The following is a 27,186-nucleotide window of genomic DNA, read 5'->3' as shown; positions in this document are numbered from 1 at the left end:
TTCCAATCCCTAACATTCTGGGATTCTGTGAAAACCAGAATATATTGCTTTCGTGCCTTAGCCCTCAGAATGTGCATTTGTTGGATTTTAACATGCACATTACTGGTGCTGATGCTGAAGTAGGATCAGGCTTTGCAATCAATGTGTTTAATAAATATGTTTCACAAAGCCTTGTTACACAAGGTCTCAACTTCTGTAATGGATTCTCTCTCAGCCTTAGGATTTAGCAATTGAAAATAATAGAATAGGGATTAAATAATGACTAATGACACTTGCCACATTTTTTTTAGTATGGGAGCCATTTTCATGTTAGCAATCTTGAGCATTTTTCCTGTAGGAAGTTCTTAGGATAAAAATACTTTTATTTTACTGTAACAAATATTTGTATCTGGGGGGGGGGGGGAAATCTATATTGGCCTATTTCATAGGTAGCTTGTTTGTGTTCCTTTTAAAGAGCTCGGAACCTACATGCCTCACGTAAATTGAATTTCTGCTGATAAATCAATACAGTAATAATATATTTTGGAAATGCTGTGAGAGATCACCTTAAGCTCGTATTGCTTCTAAACTCCTTGGTAGCTTTCTCAGGCAGGCAATCAGCGCAGCAACAGAACTGATGGATTTAAAGTGTGGCTTCCACCTAGTGTGTACTAGGGAGCTACTGAAATCAACCCTTCACTGGCCGTGACAAGTGGTACCACTGTTTGTGCCATTCAGACCCTGAAGTATGAACCATAGGGATGAATTATCTGAACAACTGAGCCTGAACCTCATGTTCAAGTACAATAAAGGATTATCACAGCAAGGGAGGTTTAAAAACTACAAATTCAGAAATACTTAAGAAATTCAGTAAAGAATGATAGAAATACTGATTTTTTTTATGTTACATTCTTTTTACTATATTTCTATATTTGTGAACTTTACAGTAGTAATTTACAGCAGTATCTCCTGAAGTAGTATCTGGGGTTGGTTGGTTATTTTTTTGTTTTTGTTTTTTGTTTTTCGTTTGTTTGATTGGGTTTTTTTTACTTCTGAAAAATGCAAGGCTTTCAGTCACTTCTATTGAGAATCCTTAGGCTTTCTTAGAACAATTCTACTCTAAAATGAGTAATTGTTCTTGTTCCAGAAAGTGAATGAGACACAGTTTACAAAAAGCATGTTGATTGTATACGTTTTTTGTTACAATACTAGTGATTCTTGAAAGGTAAAACTTTCTAATACAATGAGCACATAAAGCTCCTAAGATTTGCATGAAGGCAGTGGCATACACTGGGATTATACTCACTTCTAGTTAAACTCTTTACTTTGTTCTTTAAGCTGTGTATAATACTGTATTTAAACAGATGGCTAATCTATGTGAAATGGCTAGTTTAAGGAGCTAAAGTTTTGCCCATCTATGAAAGCTTACAGAAGAATTGCATAGTATAATATTAGGAAGTTTTTCTGCACACAAAACTCTATATGTAGATTTTAGTTTCAAAGAGGAAACATAAATATGGTTTAAATGGAACAAAACTTCACAGTAAATATCTATGGATTCTGTCTGATCCAGTCTTACATTTCTTACAAAAAAACCCTCAAAACACCAAAACAACAACAACAACAAAAACCTAAATTTTAGTGTGATTTTGTGAGGCTACATATGTGACTGACACCACAGTCTTCTGAAAAATGTCTTCTAGGCTTTGAGTCTGTAACAGATATACTTGCACCAATCATTAAGTCATTAGCTTAATTATTTTCATAATAATTTTAGGTTTGACTCGGGTTAATACTATCCTCATAGAACATGCAGTGTAGAGACCTTCTGAAGTGGGAGACAAAATTATATTGTTTTGATAGTATGTACTTCCAAAATTTGCTGTATGCTCAATCCTACAAATTAACACAATGGCTACCATCAAGTTAAGTGCAAACAAATTCTAAAAAAAAAAGTTAGTGGTTTTACCTGCTGTGTGTCTACATTTTTACATTAAAATACATTGATTTTTTATTCCATTCTTTATCATAGTGGTTGATGGGAATTTTAAGGTATACAGTAATTTCAGTTTTTCCTTTAAAGCTTCTCACAGCAGGGTGTCCTGAAAATGTTGCAAACATGGGTGATCAGCTCAGGCATCAGACAACTGCATAGTCTTTGTAAGTGGTTTTGTAATGACTAGTGTAGTCCTTAAAATATATTGTGGGCAGTTATCCTCCTTCCATTCTTTAATGACAATCTATTTTTAATAAAGCAATTTAGCTTGGTTAATTAGAGTTAATAATAAATCTCCTAGTCTACTGACTAATCTTAGAAAATATCTTAGACCACACTGAAAATGAGGCTGCAAGATTAACTATATATATATATATATGTATTTTGACTTTTTTATCAGCATTGTGCTTGCAAGAAAAGTCTTTTGAAGTGTACAGAAGATCTGCCTCTTGATGCAAGTTGCAGATCACCTTCATGGAAAATAATGGTAGAAAAAAATAGGCCATGCAAAAATGAAGATTAGCCCATGCTAGTGATTTCTTAGGGGGAGGCTGATGTAAACCGTCATCACCTGTTCTAGTCCAGTGGTTTATGTCAGTAATATGACATGTATCTTGGTGAGGGTTTTGTTTGTTTGTTTGTTTGGCTTTGTTTGTTTTGTTTTTTAGAGGCTTCTTAGGCTTCTTGCAACCATGGAAGCTTCTTGCTCTACAAATCAGTCCCACATTGTGATACAGCTTCACTGCCTGGTGTACATGGAAGCTTCTTTGACCTTGTCCTCAGCTTCTGAAGTCTCAGGTCAAAGTAGATCATTGCTAATCCCACCTAAACTTGTGCATTCTACTACATCGTACTAAGCAAATGTAGTTCACTCGTGGAACTTAGAAGAGTGCTCAGACTCACAGACATTCTCAGCTTAACACGACTTCATCATACTTGTACAATCCCTTCTTTGAGACATCAGTTGTGCATAGGCAAGATGAAGAGGACTGTATAGTCATGACATCAAACATCTGTTTCGCATGGGACTGCACAACACCTGTGATGGGTCAGACTTTGTGTTTAATACTAAAAAAATACATACATATAATTTTGTCATTTTAGCTCTGTCACCCAGTTCCATAGTAAGAGTTTTTTCTTTTGGTCTGGAGAATCCATTCATTATTTTAAAGCACACAGTTAACCATTTATAATAACTTGATGATCAATTGTAGTTAATACACTCACATGCAGATACTGGCAAAAAAACCCACAAAACAAAACAACAAGCCAAACAAACTATATTCTCTATCAAGAAGTGATATAAACTCTCTTCAGCAGAACTGGTATTTTTGAAGTCATGTTATGAGTTTTGAATACCACTATATGCCATTTACCTCCCTAAAATCCTGGACAGTTATTTAAAGCTGATTGTTAATGATAAGTGCAGATTATGATGTCCAAAGAGCTATTTGAACATACTCTGAAGTCTTTTTCATAGACCTGAATGTGTTTATGAAGGACTCTTCTCTTTAATTTAGGGTCAGTTTCTTTCTGAGGCCTGTGCTGAATAATTTCCTAGTTCCCTGTTTGGGAAAGCTGATGTCTGTATTCCCTCCTGTGCTGCAATCCTTTCTGCCCTTTACCTGGCAAAGCCAGTCCTGGCTCCAGGAAATGTTCTTTTTGGTGAAGAGCCTGAAAAGTCAAGTCTGCTCATGTCTGACTCAAAAACAGTTTGGGAAAGTTTATTGTGGAAACCTCAGCTCACTCTATCTGGTGGCACAAATGCCATCAGGTCTATCAAGTGTACAGTAAGTTTGTTGATTAATAGCAAGAACATTTCTGCTGTGTCCCGGGGACTAGATTTTCTGCTCGTAAGCTGGTACAGTCCAGCGATAATTCTGTGGTTCTTATCTCTCTAGGTTCTGCTGGAGCTGAAGAAAACTGGGAAACTTAGTATTCTGTTAGTGTTGAGTAATTTTTGTATTCTTCTGTCTGCTCAGTATATCTATGTTACAGGTTTGGACCTTTTTGGGAATCTATTCCTGCAGTGGATCTTAAGCATGTTATCTGTGAATCTTTGAGAAATCTACTTCAACCAACATCTGATTTTTTTTTGCTATCCATTAACTGATGAGAAGGATGTTTTTCTAGATGATCATTGCTTCTACCAAATGAGAGAAGTCCATGTAGCATACTCTAAAGATGTCCAGTTCCACATAGATAAAGTTATCTTCAGAGTTGATCCTGAATTCATGTCTAATATATTATTAGTTTTGTCTGAATTACAAAATTGGCTTTCCTGTTTGTTCTTGAAGCCACAGACTTCCAGGACTGAGACCTTCTGAATGTTAGGTCTGTCTTTGTCCTTTCATGATGAGCAAATGAGAAGAAAGGACCTTGCTTCAGGTCTGTAACTGAATTTTTAGAGGCACAGATTAAAGGCAGTTGCTGTCTCTGTGGGTTTGTTGCTTTGGAGATGCTGTTAAAAAGTTGTAAATCTGCATCTGCCTGTTGGGGTAATCAATGCTACGGAACAGCATCAGCAGCTGACTTGGAAAATGACTCTGAACTGCAGCCTGGAGTTCCATTCCAATTTCCTCTTCAACAAGCATTACTGTGTTGGTGAATTTTGTTGGGGATCGTGTGGCACATGTGAAAGTGGTCCTTCAGTCTTTATTCAAGTAGATAAAAGCATTTTCTTATCCAAGTTATCCAAGTAATGGTGATCTTTGGGAAATACTACCTGGAGTTACAGTCTAGATATACATCTATACATGAAGTCAAAGGAGAAAAAAGATTATTTACCTGTAGCTGCTCTCTTTTGCATTGTATTTTTTATCTGTGTGTACACAGTCCTCCTCTCTTTGTGTTTGCATGATTTTTTTTTCATTTATAATCATAGTAGAAACTGTTTAATTTAGCTCATAAATAAGTCATCACACCACAGCTCATGCTGTGCTGAGTTTGATTGTAGGACTGAACTTAATTCTTTTAATCTCCACTATGGGAGGTATGCATAAGAAAATTAAAGAAAAGGAGATAAAATATAAATGAAGTGACTTGGACAGTGAGAGTAGTTCTTCCATTCCAAATTGAGGAGCTTTCTGTCTGCCAGTTGATGAAATTGGAAGGTCTCTGGAAGCTAACTTCTTATAATCATGAGGTGGTCTAGGGCAGGGTAGACCACTGCATCTTAAATTCGTAATTTTAAACTTACTGTTAAGCCATTTTAAAACATTTTTTTTCCGTTTAAGGAAAAATAATTAGTTTACCTGAAGTATGACTATCTTCCACATAATGCTTACTAAAAGCAGAGTTTGTCCTGAATTGAATATAGGAGATTTTATACTAACAGTTTAACATCCTTCCTTTTTGAATATCATAGCTTCTTCCAGTACCAGGTACATAAATGACAGTAACAGTTAAAGTTTCAGGCCAAGTTTTTATCACTTCTACGCACATCGTTACACGAACTTTGTTATGATTATAAATGACAGCAACATTTTATTTGTGGGGTTTTTCTTGGTTGTTTTGTGTTTTGTTTTAGTGTGGTTTGTTGATTGTTTGTGGGGTTTTTTTGCTATATTTTGTATTGTGAGTGTTTTTTTTCTGTTTTGGAGGAGGAGGAGTTTGCTGGTGTAAACATTGAATTTCTGTTTGGCAGATAATGATCAGTAATGATGGCTTCTCTCTCTCGAGAACAATGCTACATTGATGTAACTGTCCAGAAGTTAACTCATCGGAATATAATTTTAAAAGAACAAGTCAATAAATCTCGTAGTATTCAGTTGTTCACTAGCTGTTCACTCATATTTTCATGGAGGGGAGAGCGTGAAAATCCCTAGGGAAACCATGTTTGTGTTGTGCAAAGCTGAATGTTTCCCACTTTGCAAATCATCACCAAGACCTCAGTGTTCCAGGTATGCCTGCATTCACCTTTAACAATATGTGTCAAAAATAATAAAGTCAGGACAACAGTGATTTTAAAAATGGATGAAAATTCAACGGAGGACAAAAGTAGAGTGGAAAAATAAGACAAAATTGTATTTCCAAGATAGTAACATAGTAAGTAGTATGTTGTGTGAAATTATGCAGTACTTCTTAGAATTACTGATTTTATTTTATTTTTTCTCTAGGATTCAGAGTTTCCTGTTGATACTCAAGTGACCCCATACCTTGTGCATGCTAAACAACATACTCAACCGCTGAAATCTGGAGAGTATAAACTGAGCAATGTTTTCAAAGTGCACAACTTAGCAGTGAGCTGGTAGGAAACACTAACAGTACATTAATTTTATTCTTATATACATGTTAAGTTTTATTTTTCAACAGGTCATTGAGAAACATTTGTTTTAAGTAAATTTGCAAAAAACTGCTGGTAACAGTCAGAGGCACATTCTTTCTGCAGAATGCAAAAGTGGGAAAATGATCGTGAAATTTAGTGGGAATATAAATACAGTAAAACACCTGGGCAGAACTGTTTCCAGATTGAGATTCATCTTTTGTTTAAGAAGAGTGGGATTTGGTTAGTAGATACAAAAATGGCAACCAGAGATGCTGAAAAATTTTAAAGTGTTCTTGAAAAATTTGTAGACAATGTAATTGGACTTTTAATTTACTTAAAAATCTGTGTATACATGGTGGATCACTGGTTCTACATGATTAACCATGTCTGAAAAAAAGCATTTAAAATTTGTAGAAATTTCAATTAACAATTCCTATCTGAATGCCACTACTTAAAAATAATTCTTTTTAAGTGACTGAAAGGACAAACTGTCTTGTTTCTCTTGTTAATGCTAAAGGTTGTATTGTAGCCTGGTTTGCTAAAGGTAGGCCTTTTTTTGACAGCATGTTCTACAGAATGTTTTTAAATTTTAACACCTTGCCCAATTTCAAAGAAATTTGACAGAGGAATAACACTCAAAAGTACCAAGGTTTCCATATGTTTCAAGAAAACAGATCTCTGTATTGAAGAAAGGGTCACTTTTAGAACCCTGTTGGCTGTATGTGGCTAAGAATTCAAAGAGGGAACAGAAGTTGCAAATACTCTATTTTTGGGGGAAGACCTTCAAATGGAGCTCATACCCAATTAGATGTTATAGAATCCAATCTCAAGGCACACAGCTAATGCACATAGAGCTTGCGTTACCATTTTTAGTTTGACAGAGCAGCTATTCAGTCCTGACTTGAAAGTCCAAGAGGTTATTAAATGCATAAATCAAGATTTTTCAGAGAACAATGACTTAGATTAAATTCTCTGTATAGAGAATTAAGTAAAAATTGCCCAGTTAAAGAAATTCTGAACTTTCACTAAATGTATTTATAGTAATGATGATTGTCTATTTGATTTTACAGACAGAATGAGTGAATCGGTACCCACTATATGAAAATTCTTTTTTGTCGTTTGTAAGATAGATGGAAAATATTCTATTGACTTAGGAAGACCATATTTGCTTTTTTATGATTTAGGTTTTTCTCACCAGAACCAATGTATCAAAAAGATGTTACAAAACAGAACCTGTTTTGTGTATGTATATTGCTAGATTCCTTTACATTTCTCTAGAACTTGGAGCACCTGCAGATCCAAATGCACAGTTTTCACATGCCCTAAAGCTGGTGTGGATTCATTCTTTAGACCATAATCAGTATTCATCAAAACTCATATTTGCATGGCCGGGGGGGGAGTGTTGAAAATCTCTCAGGAAACCATGTTTGTGTTGTACACAACTGAATGTTTCCCACTTTGCAAATCATCACAAAGGCATTGCTCTTCTTCATTAAGCTCACATTTCTCTAGTGTTGTTTTTACTATCCTGGTAAATCTTGTTGTGCCTACAAGAACCCCTGTAATATCTATAATGCCTAAATGATCTTCCCAATCTTGCTTACTGTTTGCTTTCTCCTCACCTGCTGTCTGCATCTTTCCCATGACCCCAAGGGCTTTGCGTGGCTTTCCATGGAAGGAACTTCTGCAGTCACCATGTGCAATACTACATCTGTCATGGTTTATATTGTCTTCACTTGGGAAAATGAAGATGCCCATGCAAACATTAGTCAGTGCATTTTTAATGGTTAGTACAGTGTCGGAAAATAGGAAAATGTCATGTATTATTTTGGAGAGATGCTTATCTAAGACGCAGCTGAAAAAATCAGCAGTAGTGTGTGAGAGTTTTAGGTTAGTACAATACTATATTTAGCATATAAATTAATGTATTTTGTAGATAGAGAGTAGTTTTATTTCTCTTGTTTAAATCTCAGATCAGAAAATTAGTGTCGTGAAAATACTGGTTATTTGCCGTTTAATTATGACCTTTTAAAATACCCCTTAACTCAGAAAAGAATAATAAGTGAAGGGTCCATCCCCTTGCCTTTTTACAAATTTAAGATGGTATTGTCTTGTTCTTCTCCTCCTTTCCCATGTCTCACACGCAGAGCTTACAATTTTCTATTCAAAGCTTATTTGATGTTTATCATGTCATAGTAATTGCTGTAAAAATGCCACGTCTGATTGTGCAGTGAATTCATATATGGCCTAACATTTTAAATTTATTCTTTACCTAGTAAGTATACCTGCATAAATAAAAAGTGTATCATATATTATTCTTGTTTGCATGTAACCTGATGTTCCCAAATCCTTTATCCTTGTTCAATATTTTGTAAAAGCAAAAGATACAGAATCACAAATGCTTTGCCTAGGCACAGTAAAAATATGAAGCTGGAGATAACAAAGAAAAGCAAATACAAAATGATTAGTGATTATCTAGGCCTTCTTGATGGGCTCAGTAAAAGGTAACTTTTCTATAGGGACTAATTCATTATTATATCTTACTATAGTATTTTCCCCCAATTTTTATCAGTGGATTCCAGAGAAGGTTAAAAAAACAAAACAAAACCAACAAACAACTTATCTCCTTGGTAACAATGCAAATTGACTTGCAGCATAAAATTGTGTAGGTGATTATACAAGATTTATTCACAAATTGAAATTAAAGTTAGTGTTGCAGTGCCTTGTTTAAAGGTATGCAAGAAAAACTGCACAGAGATTTATTCAAAACCCTGTAGTCTTTCCCCTCTACTACTTTTTCTCTTTTTCTTAACATAGAAATACATATGTATGCACAGATGCACATGCATGCAGGGTAATAATCTTTGCAGGAAAGATAGTTCTTAGTGAGTGTTAGTATGAGGAACTTTTGAAATAGATTATAGCCTGCTGTAAAATATAATTTGCTATATAATATAGTTTGTTATAAAATGAGATTACACAGATCTGCATTGTCTCTTTAGAGTTTCAAGTTTTCCATTTATATAGTCAGGTGGGGTGAGGCAGAGAGACCTTGGCAGTGACGTGAAGAACGATGCATTTTGTTCTATCAGTCAGGCTTTGCTATCTGGGCTGTACTCTGCCTTACTCCCTTTTAGACATACATCCCAGTTTTCTATTTCATTCTCAAACTTTTGTTTTCACAGAGTTGCTTATGGAAAGTGCAAGCCATTAAGACTGTGTTGTGTATGAACAAGGTAACAGAAGTAGTGGAGATTATTTTTAAGCAAACATCTTGGTAGTTTTTTTCCTGTTGCATCTCCCATTTGCAAAAAGCTCTGTAGTAACATCTCAAAGCAACTTTCTCATAGTCTTTACTGTCACTCCTTGATATTCTTCTTCATTGTGATGCCTGTGGAGTTTTGACATCCTGATGTTTTGCTGAGACTGCTGCCTGTCGTTCTGATGAATGTCGTCTCCCTTTTTTCCTGTGTTCTGCCCATTTGTTTCCATCTCTGTCTTAGAGATGGTGAAGTGATGTCACTTTGTTCCATATCTGAATGATGCCAAGCAAAAGAGGTTCCATCTATCAAGAGGTGATCAGTCGCATGGATCATATTGTGTCCTTGTATAATGCAAGCTCAAAAACAGGATTCAAACTCCGAAATTCGTGTAGTGGTATTTCCTGTTGAAGAAGAAAAACTTCAGGAGGTAGAAAAACTTATTAATTATTTAAGCCCTCTCTTTGCCTCCCTGAGGCATTAGAAAAGATTTTTCGTGTTATTATACTACATTTTTCCATTAACAGTAGAACTTTTTAATTGTGCCATCAGGTGCTGATTTCTTGCATGAGTAGCTACAGTGAATTGGAGATCTGCATTAGCAACATTAGCTGCTGCTTAATTTTCTTCAGAAATTATACCTGTTTTTAAAGGAGTATGACATGCAAAGTAGCTACTGCATATCCAGACCTCTCATGCTGTAGCTATTTGGATCAATTTAGTTCCAGCATAGCAGATTTGGAAGCTTTTTGGAGCATGTCTTCCATGGGTTGCTGTGACAGTGTGACACTCCTTCTTACCTTCCAACTTCTGTGATTCAGAAGCCACCTGTTTTTTTTTAGTGTTCACTTTGGTTTTTATCTTACTCATTCCCATTTTCATTGTGTGCTTCAAACTCAAGCCCATGACTGTTAAAAGGAAATCTGGGGGTGTTTAAAGTGTGGATTTCAAAGCTGTATCTCTGACAGCTAAGACTTAGCTCCAGAATGGAATTTGTTTTCATTATCAAACTGTTCTGGAACCTGGAGGCATGTATATTTCCATGGAACTAACAATGCCAGCATGTGATCTTTCACTTTCAAAATATTTATATAATTTGGCTGAGACAAAAGAGCACATTTCTAAAAATATCTTTAGGCAAGAAGGCCCTTATTTTCAGATCTTAGACATTTCATTAAAACCAACTTATGTCCTTGTAATTCTGTAAACAACCAATTTATAATACTGAACCTTTCAAAGACTTATATAAGGAACTAGCTTTTTTTAATTATTATTATTAGAACTGCAGGTATCTCTTTTCTGTTATTGTTCTTCAAAAGCCAAAGCTATAATTATTTCTTCTATATATATATAACACTGAGGTCAGAGATGAAGAAAGTGAGTCTCACCTGCATATAAAAATACTCAGTCCCCTAATATCTAGATACGACTTTAATTTACAGACTGCAAGGTAGATTGAAAACTGGCTGAATGGCCAGTTGCAGAGTGTGGTGGGCAGTGGCACAAAGTCCAGGTGGTGGCCACTAGCTAGCAGTGTATCCCAGGGGTCAGTGCTGGGTCCAGTCCTGCTTAACCTCTTCGTTAATGGTCTGGGTAATGGGGCAGAAGGTACCCTGAGCAAGTTTGCAGATGACACCGGACTGGGAGGAGTGGGTGACACACCAGAGGGTCATGCTGCCATCCAGAGGGATCTCAACAAGCTGGAGAAATGGACAGGAACTTCATGAAGTTTGACAAGGAGAACTGTAAAGTTCTACACCTGGGGAGGAACAACTCTGTGTACCAGTATATGCTGGAGGTCCAACTGGAAAGCAACTTTCAGGGCAGATCTCCTCAATCAATGCATGCAAATATCTGAAGGGAGGGTGCAGTGCATGCAAACATCTGAAGGGAGGGTACAAAGAAAATGGAGCCAGGCTCTTTTCAGTGATGCCCCTTGGCAGGATCAGAGACAATGGGAACAAAAGCACAGGACGTTCCATCTGAACATCGTGAAATGTGTTTTTACAGTGAGGGTGAGGAGCACTGACAGAAATTGCCCACAGAGGTGTTGGAGTCTTCAAGTCATCCTTGAAAAAACTCAAAGCCGTCTGGACATTATCCTGAGCAACTGGCTCTATGTAGCCTTGATTGAGCAGGGGGTTGGACCAGGTGACCCCTAGGGATCCTTTCCTACCTCAAGCATTATGTGATTTAGTTATATATAGAAATACACATAAATACATATATAGACATGTATAAATTATATATAATTAATAACACTTTTAGATGTATATGCTCTTAATGTCCTCTGAATAAGCCTAAACAGTGCAGTCACAGAATTGGATTTTTGTGTGTGCTAAAATATTCAAATACTCAATTCTGCGTCTTTTGATATATTCAAATTCTGCTTTGTTTCAGAAATGGAAGAAGTACAAGTGGAAGCTTGAGTTGATTCTTATCTCCTTCTATATAGTTAAAGAAATCTTTATTTCTTCTATTTCCCTTCTCACAGAATCACAGTATGTTTGGGATTGGAAGGGACCTCAAAAGATCATCTAGTCCAATCCTCCTGCCAGAGCAGAAACACCCAGATGAGGTTACACATGAAGGCGTCCAGGCGGCTTTTGAACATCTCCAGAGTAGGAGACTCCACAGCCCCACTGGACAGCCTGTTCCTCTTCCTCTTCCACTTGAGCATACCCAGCAGTTCCCTCTCTTCATTTTAATAACATTTGAATGTGTTTGTGGGAGCTAATGCAAGAGGCGATTAAATGTAGAATTAACAGAAGTCACTCAGGATATCTTCCTGACACAAGGGAGAAAGAAGAGCAGCTCTGCCTGAGTCACTCTGGACAGATGAGTCTGTACAGTTGCAGCACGGTGGTGGTTTTTGTTTGGCTGGTTTTGTATGCGCTTTTTCTGTTTGGTTGGTTTTGTTTGTGTTTTTTTTGTTTGGTTGGTTTGTTTGGGTTTTTGTGGTTTGTTTTTTTTTTTTTTGAGGGGGGCTTTAAACTGTTAGCATAGATACTTGACAATGATGCTTTTTAGCTTTAAATTAATGTTAATACTAAATTGGTTAAATATATTTTTACAATGTAAGAAATTTAAGTGGGTACAGCCAACAACACCTCCAGTGGGATGGAAAGGATATGCCATGTCTGGCTTACTGCCTCTGCTGCCTCTGTCCTTGTGGAAACACATGTGGATGCCATGGGGCACACAGGCTGACATCAAGGTCCCTGGTGCCATCACAGGCACAGCTGGATGAGATGTGCACAGCAGCCCAGGCTTGAGCAGCTCTCAGAGACGTGGATGCCTGTGTGGAATCTCAGAAGCTGAGTCAGGGAGTGAGGAGTGCCAGGAGTGCCAGGCTGTAGTGGGCAGAGCAGATTTAATTTAGATCTAATACACACTAAAGACATAGCAGTCATGTATATCTGTATATGTGCTTGTACAGCTCTGAGTATCCTGCTAGCAGAGACCTCACACACACACACACTTATCTCCTCAACAGTCCTACGATGTGGTATTATCCTTGTGTGAAATAATTCCTGCAAGATTACCTAAGTGGAAGATCCAGAAATTAAATTCATGTCTTCCGAGTCACAGTTCAGTGCTTTAACCTTCGATTTCAGAGTATCACTGTTTCCTATAGAAATTAAGTTCTGATTTTCTTTCTGCATTAAGGCCCGCATTCTAACGGAGAGATTATTTCATGGACTTCAGTCTGCTCATTATCGTACAGTCTCTGTAACAGCTTTAATGGAGTTTATGTGGAAGAAGTACTTGTAGGAAAATGTCAAATGTAGTTTAGCTCACTGTAATGCAGTTTAATAAGGAGAAGTGAGCTCTCTGTGAGTAATTGCTGAGAACTGTGTGGATCACACTTTGATAAGCTCTGTGAGGGCTTGCTGCAGTGGTGGGATGAATGTGCAGCTCCTGGCTACGACCCTTTCAACCTCATTTGTAGGTTTTTCCTACCTAACACAGTAATAAAAAAGAAGTAAATGGTTCCCTTAGCTCCACGTTTACCTCTAGCCCCCCTCTCTCTTTTTCCCCAGTAAATGTTCCTTCCCGCTAGTCTCTGTAAGCTTTTGGCTATCATAGGCTTAAGAAGTCTCTTTATTTCTCATTAGCTTTGTCTGCAACATTGGCCACAAGTGCTTACTCCCATGGGAAAGCATTGGCCATCACTTTAATGGGCAGCTTCAAACCGTGGCAGGAATAATTTGAACACATATTGTGTTCTTTTATGGTGCACACATGAAATGAACTGGGTACCTCAGTGATTTTGTTAGTGAACAAGCATCTTTATTAGAAAACAGAAAATTTTCAGAGAAAGGTCAAAAGAGGGAAAGCATATAGTGTTTCTTTTCTTTTACTAGTTGCCTTCGTACTTTTTGAAGCAGACTTTGCAGAAAAACCTGGAAGAACTTGTTTGTAAAAATATGATTGTAAAAAGATACTGTCTTAACATTATTAAGGCTCTTGTATATTCTCCATAGACTGAAAAGTATGATGCCTGGTAACTGTCAGCTCTAAATTTGATTTATTTTCTTTTTATTTCCAATAGTCTGTGGACAAGGAAGGGGTTTAATAGACCGGGTAGTAAAGTTCCAATAAGTGTTTAACAGAACACAGTCTGTGGTGATCCAAGTATTCTCAATATCAAATGCACTAATAACTAGATATTAAATTGAAGTGTACCTATTTTGAACAAATGTAATTTAAATAAAAGAAATTGTTTTGACACTTGTCATATGGGATGAAGTGCTAACTTTAAATAAAGTTATTTTAAAAATGAATTTATTCATGAGTGCATTTATAAAGTGTAAACAAGATGTTGAGATTTTATTACAATGAAATATTTTGGTGAGCTTAAAGATATTAATATGCATGAGGGAATTCACATTCTGGAAATGTGCTGGTGTTTCTGGGTTTTTTGTTTGTGTTTTGGTGTTTGTGTGTGTGTGTGTGTTTTCAATCTATTTTAGAATAGAAAAATGTCAAACTCTAGGATTTCCAAAAGGTGAATAATATCTATCTTGACACATCATCAATACAATTCTATTAGTTGTTTGCAAAAAGATCCTCAATTAATGTATTGTACTATATTTACCATATTTTTAGCACTGATTCAGAACTACTCTTTGTCAAGAAACATGGTAGGAAGTGTTTATTGAAGAACTTTGATTTGATCGTGTGTCAGTTTTTAAGTTTTCTTGTGTTTGCAATTAATTTCTCCATGTAAAGAAATACATATTGTGGAAAAAAAAATGTAAAGCTTTTAGACAACCAGATTAGAACTTTGTAAATATTAGAGTCATCAACAGACATACAATTAGCCTATAGGTAAACAGTTTGTTTTCTGGGAAAAAAAAGAAGTATTGCTGAGTGATGTTTCTGAGAACCAGAGTGTTCCTTGTGTAATATATTGGGATAGAGAAAAGCAAAGTGGAACATAATAGAAATATAATGCCAAATTAAAATTTATATATTATAAACAGATAGAATTGACTACAAGTGAACACAAGAGTAATGCATAATGTACAAAAATCAGTTGCTACTCTGAAATAGTGAGAGGTTGCACATGCTGTGTTTTATGAGGAATTCTATTTGCCAAAACATTTAGTGCCTTGCAATTAGTACCATAAAGCGCTTTTTACTTGGTTTGATACTATTTTGTAGAAATTTTAAATTGATCTGTTGATGCTACCGATCTTTATTCTTAGTCTGACCTATGAAAAGGTGTGTGTGTGTGTATTAGAAACTTACTGTACTAATGATTCGTTTTTTATTGGCTGAGATAACAGAAACTGAAATCACCTCCCATTAATTTGTGTGCCAGTTTCATAACTTGAATATAAAATCACAGAAGATGGTGGATATTTATGGTTGCAATGATTGGGAGTTACAACACTAACACATAGATACATAAAGACAGCAGTTTCTATTTGCATAACTCTATCTCCTAATCCCTTCAGCTTGGAAAATTTCATAGTGGTGTTTTACCGGGTGGGATGTTAATATGCAAAGTTTTTAAAAAAATCTTCAGCTGTTTTTTTACTATCTAAATATTTTTAAAGGAGTTTTTAAATTATTACAATGAATGTAGTACTTGAACTGTAGTGGCTGCTATGTCTCTGAAGAAAAACATGACAAATGTAAGAAATTTAAAGAAGAAAATAGATGTGTTTACTTTTCTGTTTGAGTGAGTAAATATCCATAGACGAAAAAAAAAATTATTGGATTGTGGGCAAACTTGCTGCATTGTTGAATGAAAGCTTGTCAGTACGAAAGAGCAATAAGGAGAAATATCTGTGGGAATGGAACTGATGGAGTCACTCCAAGAATGATAAGAAGTGTTCCCTCAGGACATTTACATAATTTGTGCTTCAGTATGGTTAAGATAAAGCTTAACTTTTAAAATACATTCTAGAGCCTTTCCAGATACTCCCTTTTGTATGTCATGAAATAACCTTTAAACTATCACAAAATGGTTGGGATTATTCCACAAAGACACACAATTCTAGATTTTTGTCCAGGACAGTGGAAAAGAAAGTGTAAAAAATCGTCTTAGCTGATTTTGTATGTTCTGCATGAATACCAGACAGGACATGGAACAAGGTTCTGTGCTTAAAGTAATGGTGGGGGGAGGATCTTGTCTTTTCTTGACATTTAGCAGGTGTGCTGGCCCAAGAGAGAAGGTGAAAAAGCATCTCTAAGGTTACAGCTTCAGTATCTTGGGCTCTGCATTCTTGAACAATTGCCCCTTGAATATACACTGTATTACAGAGCTGTAATTTCAGGACAGAATTCTAATCGAGTGAAATTTAACAAACTCTATTTTGGGAATGTCTGGTATGATTGCTAAACGCTGACCTTTTGATTTCCTTATAAATCAGATTATGGGAATTACTGTATACTTCCTCTGCTGTCCCATCTGCAGATGTACCTGTGTATCTTTACATTTAATCTTTTTCATTTACAAAAGTGTACATATTGACTCTTCTCACAAAATTGTATTTTTTTTCCATTCCTGATTATTTTCTTTCTATTCCATTTCAATTTCAGTGTTTTCTTCATGGTAAATTCTGAAAATATCAGTATCGACAGACTTCTAGCTATTCAGCTGTTGATAAGATTAGTAGAAAGCCAAGGGCTGTACACAGTTTGAAAGGTGAAGTTTTAAAAATGTTGCAAAACATGTTCAAGTCCTATGGGATGAGAGTAAATTCCCCTGGGTTTATGACTTGAAATCCTGGAAGTGACTTTTAAAAGTTTGTTTCACCTCTTGGCCTGTTCTCAACACAACTCCTTCCTTGTTCCTGTACTTTTGATTTCCATTCTTAATCTTTCTGAACTATCTCCCTGGAGAAATTCCAGCATGGTATTAAAAAAACGTCCAAATACAATTGGTCAGAAAATCAAGTGACAGAGAATCCTTTAAATTTGGAGTGCTTTACCAACTCTTACCTTTTACAAACAAAACAAAAACACACAGAACATCAACAAAACCCCAACAACAAAGAAATCCCAAACCAACCAAACAAAAAAACTAGACCAAACCCCAAATCCAACCAGCCTCTAAGTCATTTCACTTCTGTATCTGATTCTGATTTTTCTAGCGGTATTTTAGGCCAAGAATTTACATATTTCTTGGTATATTGACAGAGCCTGGAACAACATAGCACTGCCAGGAATTCAGGGCTATGAACTGCGCACTGTCTGTAGTGGGTGCTCTTGTTTTGTTTCTCCCGGCTGTGTCCTTATATTGAAACAGGTGAAAGACGTGTGACAGTGATGAGTTATGGCTATCAGTTTATTTACTGAATAGACTTTAATTGCTGCTGTTATAATTAATTAGGGCTGACATAAAACTAGAAAATGTCTTGAGCATCATAATGGATCATGTTAGTTTGTGTTTCTTGCCTGTGGTCTTTTAGGTGCAGATCAGCTGAGTAGTAAGGGATCCCTCACTAGGGATTTGGGAACTGTGACATGGAGCAGATGGATGGCAGTCACAATCTTACTTGAGTATTTTCACTCATGTGGAAATTTTGAAGGAGAGTGCTCAGCCTCAGCGACAGACTTGCTGCATCCTTTCAGTGCTCAAATTATAATTCAGATCCAGTTTTCAGCAGCTACTACACAGGTGTATAAACAAGCATACATATTTCAGAAGAGACCAATTCCCAGGTAGAGGCTTGGACAAAATGACTAGATTTCCTTGGGGATGCTTGGTATATTCTGAAAATCTCATCCCAGTTGTAGATATTGCTAAAATTTGAAAATCTATGGAGTTGTTAGTTCATTCTTAAACTACATTATTAAACCCATGTCAAGATTTGTCAGTTGTTGATGTAGAACAGAGTGTCTACTGAGGTAAAGCAAGTAACAAACTGCTTCTGTCAAATCAGACAAAACAAGATCTTGATTTTCATTTTACATTAATTGATACTAAATGCCAGAACAGTACTTGCTAGATTATCTTGTATTTTCCTTTTCTGTTTCAAAACCAATTAGACTTATAACTATGACTTATAATCAAAACAAAGTTGATAGAGATTTCAGTTTATAGTCCCTGGGACATACACATTTGCATTTGAAAATAAAAATGTAAACTAGGTGAAGGTCTAAGGCTATAACCACCCTTGTTTCCTTGTGCATGTTCATAGTAATGAAATTTAATGGGCTGCAATACTGGAAACCAAAGTTTCTGTGTTATTCAGGGCTGTTTCCAGACTGAGCTTTTGTACTGTCATGGGTTTTTTTTTTGGTGGTAGTGTGTGTGGTTGTTTGTGTTTTTTTTGGTTGGTTTGTTTGGTTTTCCCCTCAGAAATAAAACCATCTGTATATGAAGTGGAATGTTGATGTTTTAGGCAGAGGCTGTCCAAAACAGAACAAGTTTGCTTTATTAAAATGTATAGCTTACAGTTGTCCCTAGATCTGCAGACAGGTCTTTTTGGTCTGCTTTGGTTTTATATTTTGATTTAAAAGTTAGTTCAGAAACAGTTGTTATTTAATTTTTTTTCCATTAGTTTCTTGTATTGAAAAGAGCAAATTTGTGTTTTGGAGTGAGGAAAATATGCACCTAAAATGACTTTCTGAAACAGAAAATAAGCCTTGGTTTAGTAATGTGGGGGTTTATTGGCTTTTTCTTTTCTTCTGTCTCGCTCCCCATTGGCCAAGAATCCTGCCTGAACAGCCCGGTGGGTTTGGAGGGCCCTGGGGCAGGTGTATCTGTTTAATTATTTACTTTTCCAAGCTTTCCCACCCCTTTTCATTCAAGATCAATTAACTCATTAGCCCCGGGGCAGAAGCAGTGGGTGGGGAAGTGGTGCTGGGTGATGCTCTGGTGTCTTTAGGTGAACTGGGAAAAAATAATGGAAAGCTCTCCACAAACCAAACACATTAGTTTACTAAATTCTGCCGCAGTTAATGAGGTAAGAACATTTCAGTTTTTACTTGATAAATTGTTTTCTTCAGCAGATAAATGCTGATTATTTTCTAACACCAACTTCTAGTTAGAAATCGATATTTTGGTCTCTGTTGAACTTTTCTCCTTTGTTCTTGGTATTTGGGTAATGTGTGTTAGGGTCTGCATGTTGCTTCTGTTGTTTTGGAATTATTTGTGTCACTGTTAGATCTTAATATCATTAAATGCTGTTAAATGATGGATCAATGTTAGTATGCCCTTGTGTACTTTGTGGTTTGCTGTACTAGTTACTTACCTCAGCAGTCCACTATTTTATCTGGTATTTTAGTGAAGTGCTCTGGTGCCAAGTGCTTGATGACCAAACCAAACCTCAAGGCCATGGAGGTAACAGGAGTGGTTTCTGAAGACTCTAGGGGTCTGAGACGAGTGGCTGCTGCTCCTCTGGTGCAGCTGTGGGGTGTCCCTGGGGTGGGCACAGCAGATCAGCTCCTTCAGAGTAACTTTCTAGTCTCATTGCAGAGTAAACTTGAAATCAATAATGTCCCCATACTTGTGTTGTGGTTGTTTTGATTTTTTTCCCCCCATATATTTCAAAGTTATGGTTTGAAAGTAATGGGAAACCAAACCTCATAATTCTGCTGCCTAAACAACTGTAAATCAACTTTTAAGACATCTTTATGATGGTCAGTAAAATTTTACAGGAATCGATGGCTGCCAAATACTATAGTGCTTTCTCAAGCACTGTTCTTCTAATGTACTCCTCCTTATAAAAATGTCTGTCTTAGTAAAATATGTGTATATTTACATAGCTGCTTTCAAAAGCAGAGGTACCATCATCCAGGAAATGAGTAGCTCTTGTTGTTTCACCCCATCAGAAATATTTCTGGTGCAGTTCCATGTAGTTCTTCAAACTACTTTACACAGCATCCTTTATCTTTACTCCCAAATACAATATTAACTGCAATATTACTGGATGGCTTCAGGGGGAGTTAGAGAGGCAAGGAAACTTTCTGTGCTTTGAACAGTTCTAATGGATCAGTTACCTCTCAGAAGGCAGAGAGTTGCAAGGAAAGGACAAACAAGACAACAGCAAATGAAGAAAGATTGATGGCCACTGAGATCAGTGAGAGTTTTTTTGTCTAAAAATAACTTCCCTGAGTTTCTGAATGATCAGAAAAAAATAGAAAAAAAGTGCTGTTTTAACACTGTATCCCGATGTACTGGCAAGCGGTTAAATGTGCATGGAACCCAGCATGCCTCGGAAAATGAAGTAGTAATGCTTGATGTAGTAGTTTTTGGGGACTGATTTTTATTCAATAGCTATGTAATGACATATGAATTCACACCACTTATATGATAATGGGTACCTTTGATACTGGAATGTCCTTCAACTCCATTTTGTGTTCCACGATAGGATAAAGCAAAATACTGCAGCGTATATTTCGGGTATTTGAAGTGTTCTATATCTTATAGTGCAATGTCATATCCTGATGTAATGGTACACTTCAACATACGTGATGTTTTGTGCACTGAAAACTTAGTGTATGACAGAGAGCTTGAATGTGCTTTTCATGTGAAGATCTGTGAGAAAGTCTGCACTATGGCAGTTATTTATAATTCCATTATACAAATGTGTATTTGCGAAAAGGACCCAAAGACCTTGTACCAAAATGCAGTCAAAGAGGTGCGATCTTGTCTTAAGAGAGTAAAGTCAAGGCAGGGTTTAAGTAGAAAACTTGAAAGCAAGAGATGATGAGTATAGACAAGGTTTTAAAGCCTTCTGTTTTGTGCGTTATTTTTTTTTTTTAAAAGACACACTTTATCTTTAACAGATTATAAAGAAAAACTGCTTAATTTAATGCCTGAATTTTGTAATGAGGGTAGAGTTGTGTGACCTTGCAGTTGGGAACTTTGGACATAAGTGAAACTGGCTTGTGCACAGTCATGCTGGGAGGTGTGAGGGGAAGGAGAAGACAAAAGAATATACAGCAGTTGGTATAGTTTTAATAGAATAAGGTTGGGACTATGGCGGCTTAACTTGGATAGTTATTGAAATTTTCTGAGTGCATTTTAATGAGTTCTCAAGAGCCATCTGAATTAAACAGTAGGTGCTGAGGATGTTAAAATAATTTCGAAGCCACGGGTATGCTCTTCAACCCACTTTTATGTTTAAATGATACCACATTTGGCCTTGTTTGCTTTCTCATCTCTGTAGGATTGGTTCCTGTCATATTCCAGTATCACTTCTGAAGCTTTTCATCCTCTTTAGACATCATATCAATCATGGTATAAGGTTGAATATGTTTCTATAGTGATTTTATGAATACTTTTTGTGATTGGATTGATGAGGGAAAGTTGAATTTTTATCTTTTTTGCCATGGAAATGATAACAGCCTACTGTATACATTTATTTTTTGGTGATGAATAAAGATACAGTCAGATGAAGATTAAAAATCTCCAGTGAAATAACTGAGACCTTTCCAAGTATATTTGTGAAATTCAGTATAATTGTGGCTATTGATTAGTAAAGGTTGTGCTGAGAGAAGGATCGGCAACAGAAAAGAACATTGAGGTTTTTCTCTGTAATTTTCCAGGTAACTGTAACTATTTAATAACACATACACTATGACTCTCTTAGTATCACAAATCTTAAAAAGAAATCTTGGTTAGAGTGCAAGTAGTGGGTCTGGTAGCTACTGAAATTCGAGTTCAGGGGAAATTACTTTTTTTCTACATTTTTGCCATTCTTTGTCAATCCCTTTCTCTGGAGCAAGTTGAGTAAAATCCTTTACAAAAATCAAGGGGGAGTGGGAGCACAAAATTCGTATGGAAAGGACATACCAATGAAGCACGTTATCATAAAGTAGCAGTTATAACTTATGTTAGAACCATAGCTCTGAAAGGCTTATTATGTGTAATTGTGATAATAAATCATAGTAAATTTTCCTTGCATTTAAAACAAATTTTAAATATCATACTGTATAAGCTTTTTTTGAAACACCTTTGGGAATTATTTAATGCTAAACTGAGGATTTTGGTATTTTTAATGAGCTGTGAGTATGTGCAGAGTGGTTTGGCAGTATTTCAGTTTTTGTAGATTACTTGGATCTGTTAATTAATACAGCCCTTTGAGACCTTTTTGTGAAGATTAATGGGTTCCCTGAAGAATAACATTCCAAATGCTAGAGATCTGCAAGACTTTTGAGACTAACGCTGTTTTAAATTATGCCAGAGTTTACTAGATTAAACATTATCTGTTGATGGAAGAAGGACAGAAATTCACAAGAGGTATGGTGAAGATAAACCATCCAGTTATACTCATTTTTATTTTCCCTATCTACACAAAATATATAAATGAAGGAATTTTTAGATAACATTAAGATTTAGAAGTAACTAAGTGGGAGGGAAACAAAATAAAGCCTAAAATCTTCAAAATAAAGCCTAAGAGAAATAACTCACCTGAGATGAGAAGCCCTCCGTATGTTGCTTGGAGGGTTGTCCTACCACTTAGTTATTCATAGCTTAGATATGAGGATTGAATTTGCAATACTCTGGAGCAGGCTGAGTAATACGGGAGGCAGTTTGAGCAGAAAATGGGCCTGTCCTAACTTGGGAGAACTGGTTTCTCACTTTCAGGAAATTTAGTGATCTAGACTCCTTTGACCTCCACATGGAAACAGCATCTTTGCAGGAAGATCACCACTTTGAACCCTGGCAGAAATTAGTATTCTTTACCAGTCGTGAACTAAGCAGTGTTCCAATCCTTAATTTACTATTAAATAGACTGTGAATTGTTGATGTGCTCTTTAAATTCATGCACATTACTGTAATCATGCCTTGATCTGTGCTCTCATCACTTCCAATCAGTCATTGCTGTTGTCTTTGGAAAAACTGTGTAGTATAGTGTAATGTCATTTTTTGTGATGTACAGAGAATACCTTAACAATGCTTAGAGGCATATCTTTCAACATCTTTCAGAGTTTATATTCTTTACTTTTGCTCTTTATTGTTTAAGTCTTATATATCAGATCTTCTGGTCTTCTACTTTGTGTATAACTTTGAAGTTTTTAGCTGAATCGTGCTGTGTGGTAGTCTGCAAAAATGGTTTGGTTTTCATTTTTGGTGACTCCAGTTTTCCTATGGAATACATGTCAAGCACTTTCATTTATTCTAGTCTAATTTAGAATGAAGCTTGATGGAAACACTAATGTATCTTCTTTTAGCCTTTTTACCTTTTAATGATTTTTCTGTTGCATAAAACCTCCTTGTCTTTATGGCCCTTTTTTCTGTTTGGTTGTTTTGGGTTCTTTGACTTGGTTCTGCCCTATTTGGGGAAGCTACAGTTGAACAGATAAATTAAGAAACTTGAACAGTTTCATTTACGGGTCCTTCCTTTATGCCTCTTTGCTTTCCTCTCTCTTGCTGCGGTCAGGCCGGTTCTGAGGCGGTATCAAGCTGTTCTGCAGAGAAGAAGGAGCAGCACTAATATGTATGTCTGAAACAAGTTTAAGCATCTTAAGAAGAGAGTCAGACTTGTAGGCTTTTTGAGCACCTCAGCATTAATCTTGCACTGGGGGCTGATCTTTGCTGTCCTTTCTACCTTTGAATTTTTTATTTTTATATTCTTTGGAGCACACATTGATGGATACTTATCAGTTTGAAAGCCATCTTTTCTAGATAAAAGATAGCCTTTTGCTAAGTGATGCCATATCTGCTGAAATCAAGTCACAGGAGGCTTTTTTCTCAGGTGTTATCAGTAAGTTTCGTACTCTTTTAATTTAGAACTGTGGTTTAACTTTTATCACCAAATTTAGAATTTAATTTTTATGTTAGCTTTGATTTTGTGACCCACCTGTACCGTTGGCAGAACCTTTCATTTCAGTGAAGGATTTAAAAATAATGAACCTAGTTTTAAGCTTGATTTAAGATGTTAATTTGCCATGAAATTCACATGTTTCCAAACCTTTTGCAAGTCCTAAATACCTGCTGCTTCCCGAGTGATTTGCTCTTTTGCTGAGCAGAGTGACTGACAGTTCTTACCCCAGTGAAAGGTGTGATCAGGGGATATAATACTTTTTTCTGTGTCAAGAGGCACCAGCTGTAACGCAGTTCTCATTCCATGCTGTTATAAGCCCCACAGAGTGTTTTATACTTCTCATTGCATTTGAAAGTAATAGAATAGTGTTAGTGGAAGGTAATTGGATGATAAATGAAAGCTCTTTCATTATAAAAATAGGATGTTCAAGGCATTTAGGAGCTTCTGTGAATTAAATGGCACAAAAGGTACATGAGTTGTGAAATCTCAGCTTCTTATCCTGAGAAAATGGAAAAGCTTACAAAATTCAGGTGATAAAGTATCTGTTAACAGGATAGTTTAGGTTACATAGACTTTAGGTTTTGCTTTCTGAAGATTTGTACAAATTTTCTGTAAGGAGTATGTTGCCTATGTAATAGGGATGTTTGAAGGGGAAAAATGTTTGATAAAGGTGTTATAATGCTTATTAATTTTTAAGTTCTGCTTGATTTAATTTTGTTGAAATGAAAGTCCTCCAAACTCGTATCTGGAGACTTGTGGATGAAAGAGACCTGTTGCTTTTGAAATGGTGACAGTGGCTTTAAGAAGCAGAATAGTTGTTCTTTCAGTAGTGTGAGTAGGGAATATGCAGCCCTAAATCAACTGTTCTACTTGTCTATAGCTTCTTGAAACACCAGAGGTTATATGTAGCAAGCCAATTCTAGTGCTGGTGAATCTTATTATATGACAAGTTTAATGAGATTGGCTTTTTTTTGTTGTTCTTGGTTGAAGTCTTATTTTGTGTGACTGAGTACATGATAATACTTTCTTCTAATTAAAATAAAACAAACCAACCCCCCACAACCAAACAAAAACCAAACACACACAATAACACCACCACATAACTAATAAAAGAAAGCTGCTGTGAAGAGCAATTCAAAACTAGGGGAATGAGATTTTTCCCTGTTTGCTAAAAAAAATAAAATAAAATCTGTTATTTTAATTGTGACTTAATGATTATAGAACCAGATAGCATTTCTGCCAGCAATTCACTTGAGCTAAAGACTATTCACTGTGGTTGAAATTCAAACCTATGTTTTCCAGTTTACAAGTCTCTCATGTTTTGATTACATATATTTGACTTTTGCTTTTTTTTATTCTCTTCATTCCTTTAAGAGTTTTATGTATTTCTTCTTTTCCCTCCACATGAGTGCATACTTTTTGCTTTCCTACTAATTCATGTTATATTTTAATCTATGTGAGGTTTTGGTTGAGTTGTTGTTTTTTTTTTTTTAAATCCTTTTATAAGTTGGAGGCTTCTGAGTTTTGTGAGGTTATATTGGTGTATTGGTATGTTTCATAAAGGCCATTGAACAGAAAGTACTGCAGTCTTCCTTAGCACTATGGAAGTCAGTTTAATTACAGTTTGGAGGAGATTACTAGGACATTGGTATGTTGTTGACCGTATGACTTCTCAGAAAGCAAACCAGTCCCCAGGGTATATCACTGTAGTGTTAGCTCAGGCTTCATTTGGCTTGAATAAAATGTCATATGGTATGATGAATTGTCATATGCTAATAAGTGGACACATGAAAACTTATTTCACTTCTTTTTTTTTTTCCTCAACTGAAAGTCCCTGCCACTATAGAACTTGGATGGAGGTCCTTTATAAGTTGGCAGTGTTACCTTTTCCGTCGTTAATTATTCTTTATATTAATATTATTGATGTTTTTAAGAACTTAGTAGTACAAAATAAAACAATTTAGTTTAGATTTTTACAGAAAAGTCACTTATTTTTCCATCTCTATTATAAATTTCCATGCATCCAAGTTTTTGAACGTGTTTATAGTAAGAGTTTTAGTTGTTGCTGGATTAAACAGCAAGAACATGACTGTATGCGTTTCATAGTTAAGTAAATTAAATGGAATTTGGAATACTTCATTAATGGAAAAATAATCTAATTCTTGTTGAAAACTGAAGATAGGCTTTCAGTAATGCCATGCTTTCACTTAACAACTTACTGTCTTTCTGCTTACCCGAAAGGCAAACACTCCATGACAAATGATGGAACTGAAGTCTCTTCTTGCTTTATGTTGTGCTATTATCAGTATTTTATTCTAACACACTGATATTTCTTGCATGGTGCAATAGCCTCAGCAGGAAATGCACAAAATAAATAATTGCAACTTCTCCATTAGTGTGGTATAGTTCAGTGCACTGCAAGCACAATAAAATGAGAATTAATAGAGTTACAGGCAAAAGCCCCAGAGCAATAATGATTCAGGGATATTAAATTAACAAGTAATTACATTAAAATAAAGTCAGTCCTGACTTAATTCACAATGCTTTCCTTAGTGATGAAGTGTGAGCTCCTCTGTTTCTCTTATTCTTGGGGAATGGGGCTTAATTAGAAGATCTTCCACTACTCTGCAGTGTGACCTTACTTTCAGTGGGTTACCATCTGTGATTAACACTGGCGCAAAGTGAAGCCTTAATATTGCAACTGTACCCAGGGCAAAATCTTATTTTGAGTCTATGGACGGACTGTTGGACGGATTGTCTCTGCCATTCTGTCTGGTTTAAGGCCAATGTTCAATAGAGGGCAGTGTCCTGCGCTCTTTCTGCTAATAGAGCAGCATACCCACATGACAAAATTTATTTGGTCAGATGTTAAATTACTGGAATTAATGAGCTGTCATTAGAAGGTGGTGGGTTTATTTGTTTTGTTTTGTTTTTTTTTGTTTTTTTGCAATTGAATTAGGGCTTCATTTTTCTTCTTAGTAAGAGTTTGCGAGAGTAAGCAAGCAGAGGAGGAAAGAAATGGGGAGGAAAGGTGAAATAAACTTGTGTAGTAGCATGATTCTGGTGGTGGTATTCATACCTTTATTTCCTGAGGGAAAGCAGATTTTTGCAATTATTTGGTATGTATGAGAGTCTGTTAATGCACTCTAGAAATCAGTGGCCACATAAAAATGAGATTAGAGAGAAAAGAGATCATGTAAAATGCACATATGGGGAGAGATTGTTCTGTGATCCCACATTTACTGATGCTAGAGTCTGTGTGATTAAGAGATTTTATTAATGTCTGAAAAGTTAGAGGGAACTGGAGTCAGTGATGAGTTTGATATTTGTAGGGAATGGGGCTTTGTAAACTCCTTTGCTGCTAAAAATGCTTTTGTTTTCATATGTACTGCATTCTTACTGAAGTCTGTAAATAATTGTATGTCTATTTTTCAAATACTGGAATTT

The 27,186-nt window shown here is 36.0% G+C and overlaps 1 protein-coding gene across 1 annotated transcript in view; it reads left to right on the top strand.

Annotated features, from left to right (window-relative positions):
- SPAG16 (sperm associated antigen 16) overlaps nucleotides 1-27,186 on the top strand; it is a gene marked incomplete at both ends in the record, with an annotated part of 350,679 nt that overhangs the window by 53,876 nt on the left and 269,617 nt on the right. Inside the window, 1 exon segment of the mRNA XM_080346699.1 lies at nucleotides 6,094-6,224. Coding sequence (XP_080202825.1) covers nucleotides 6,094-6,224 — 131 coding nt within the window.

Source organism: Nesoenas mayeri, assembly GCF_963082525.1.
Source record: "Nesoenas mayeri genome assembly, chromosome: 6".
In the NCBI taxonomy this organism is placed as follows: Eukaryota; Metazoa; Chordata; class Aves; order Columbiformes; family Columbidae; genus Nesoenas; species Nesoenas mayeri.
Note: the sequence above shows the minus strand (reverse complement) of the source record. Positions and strands in the feature narration are given on the sequence as shown.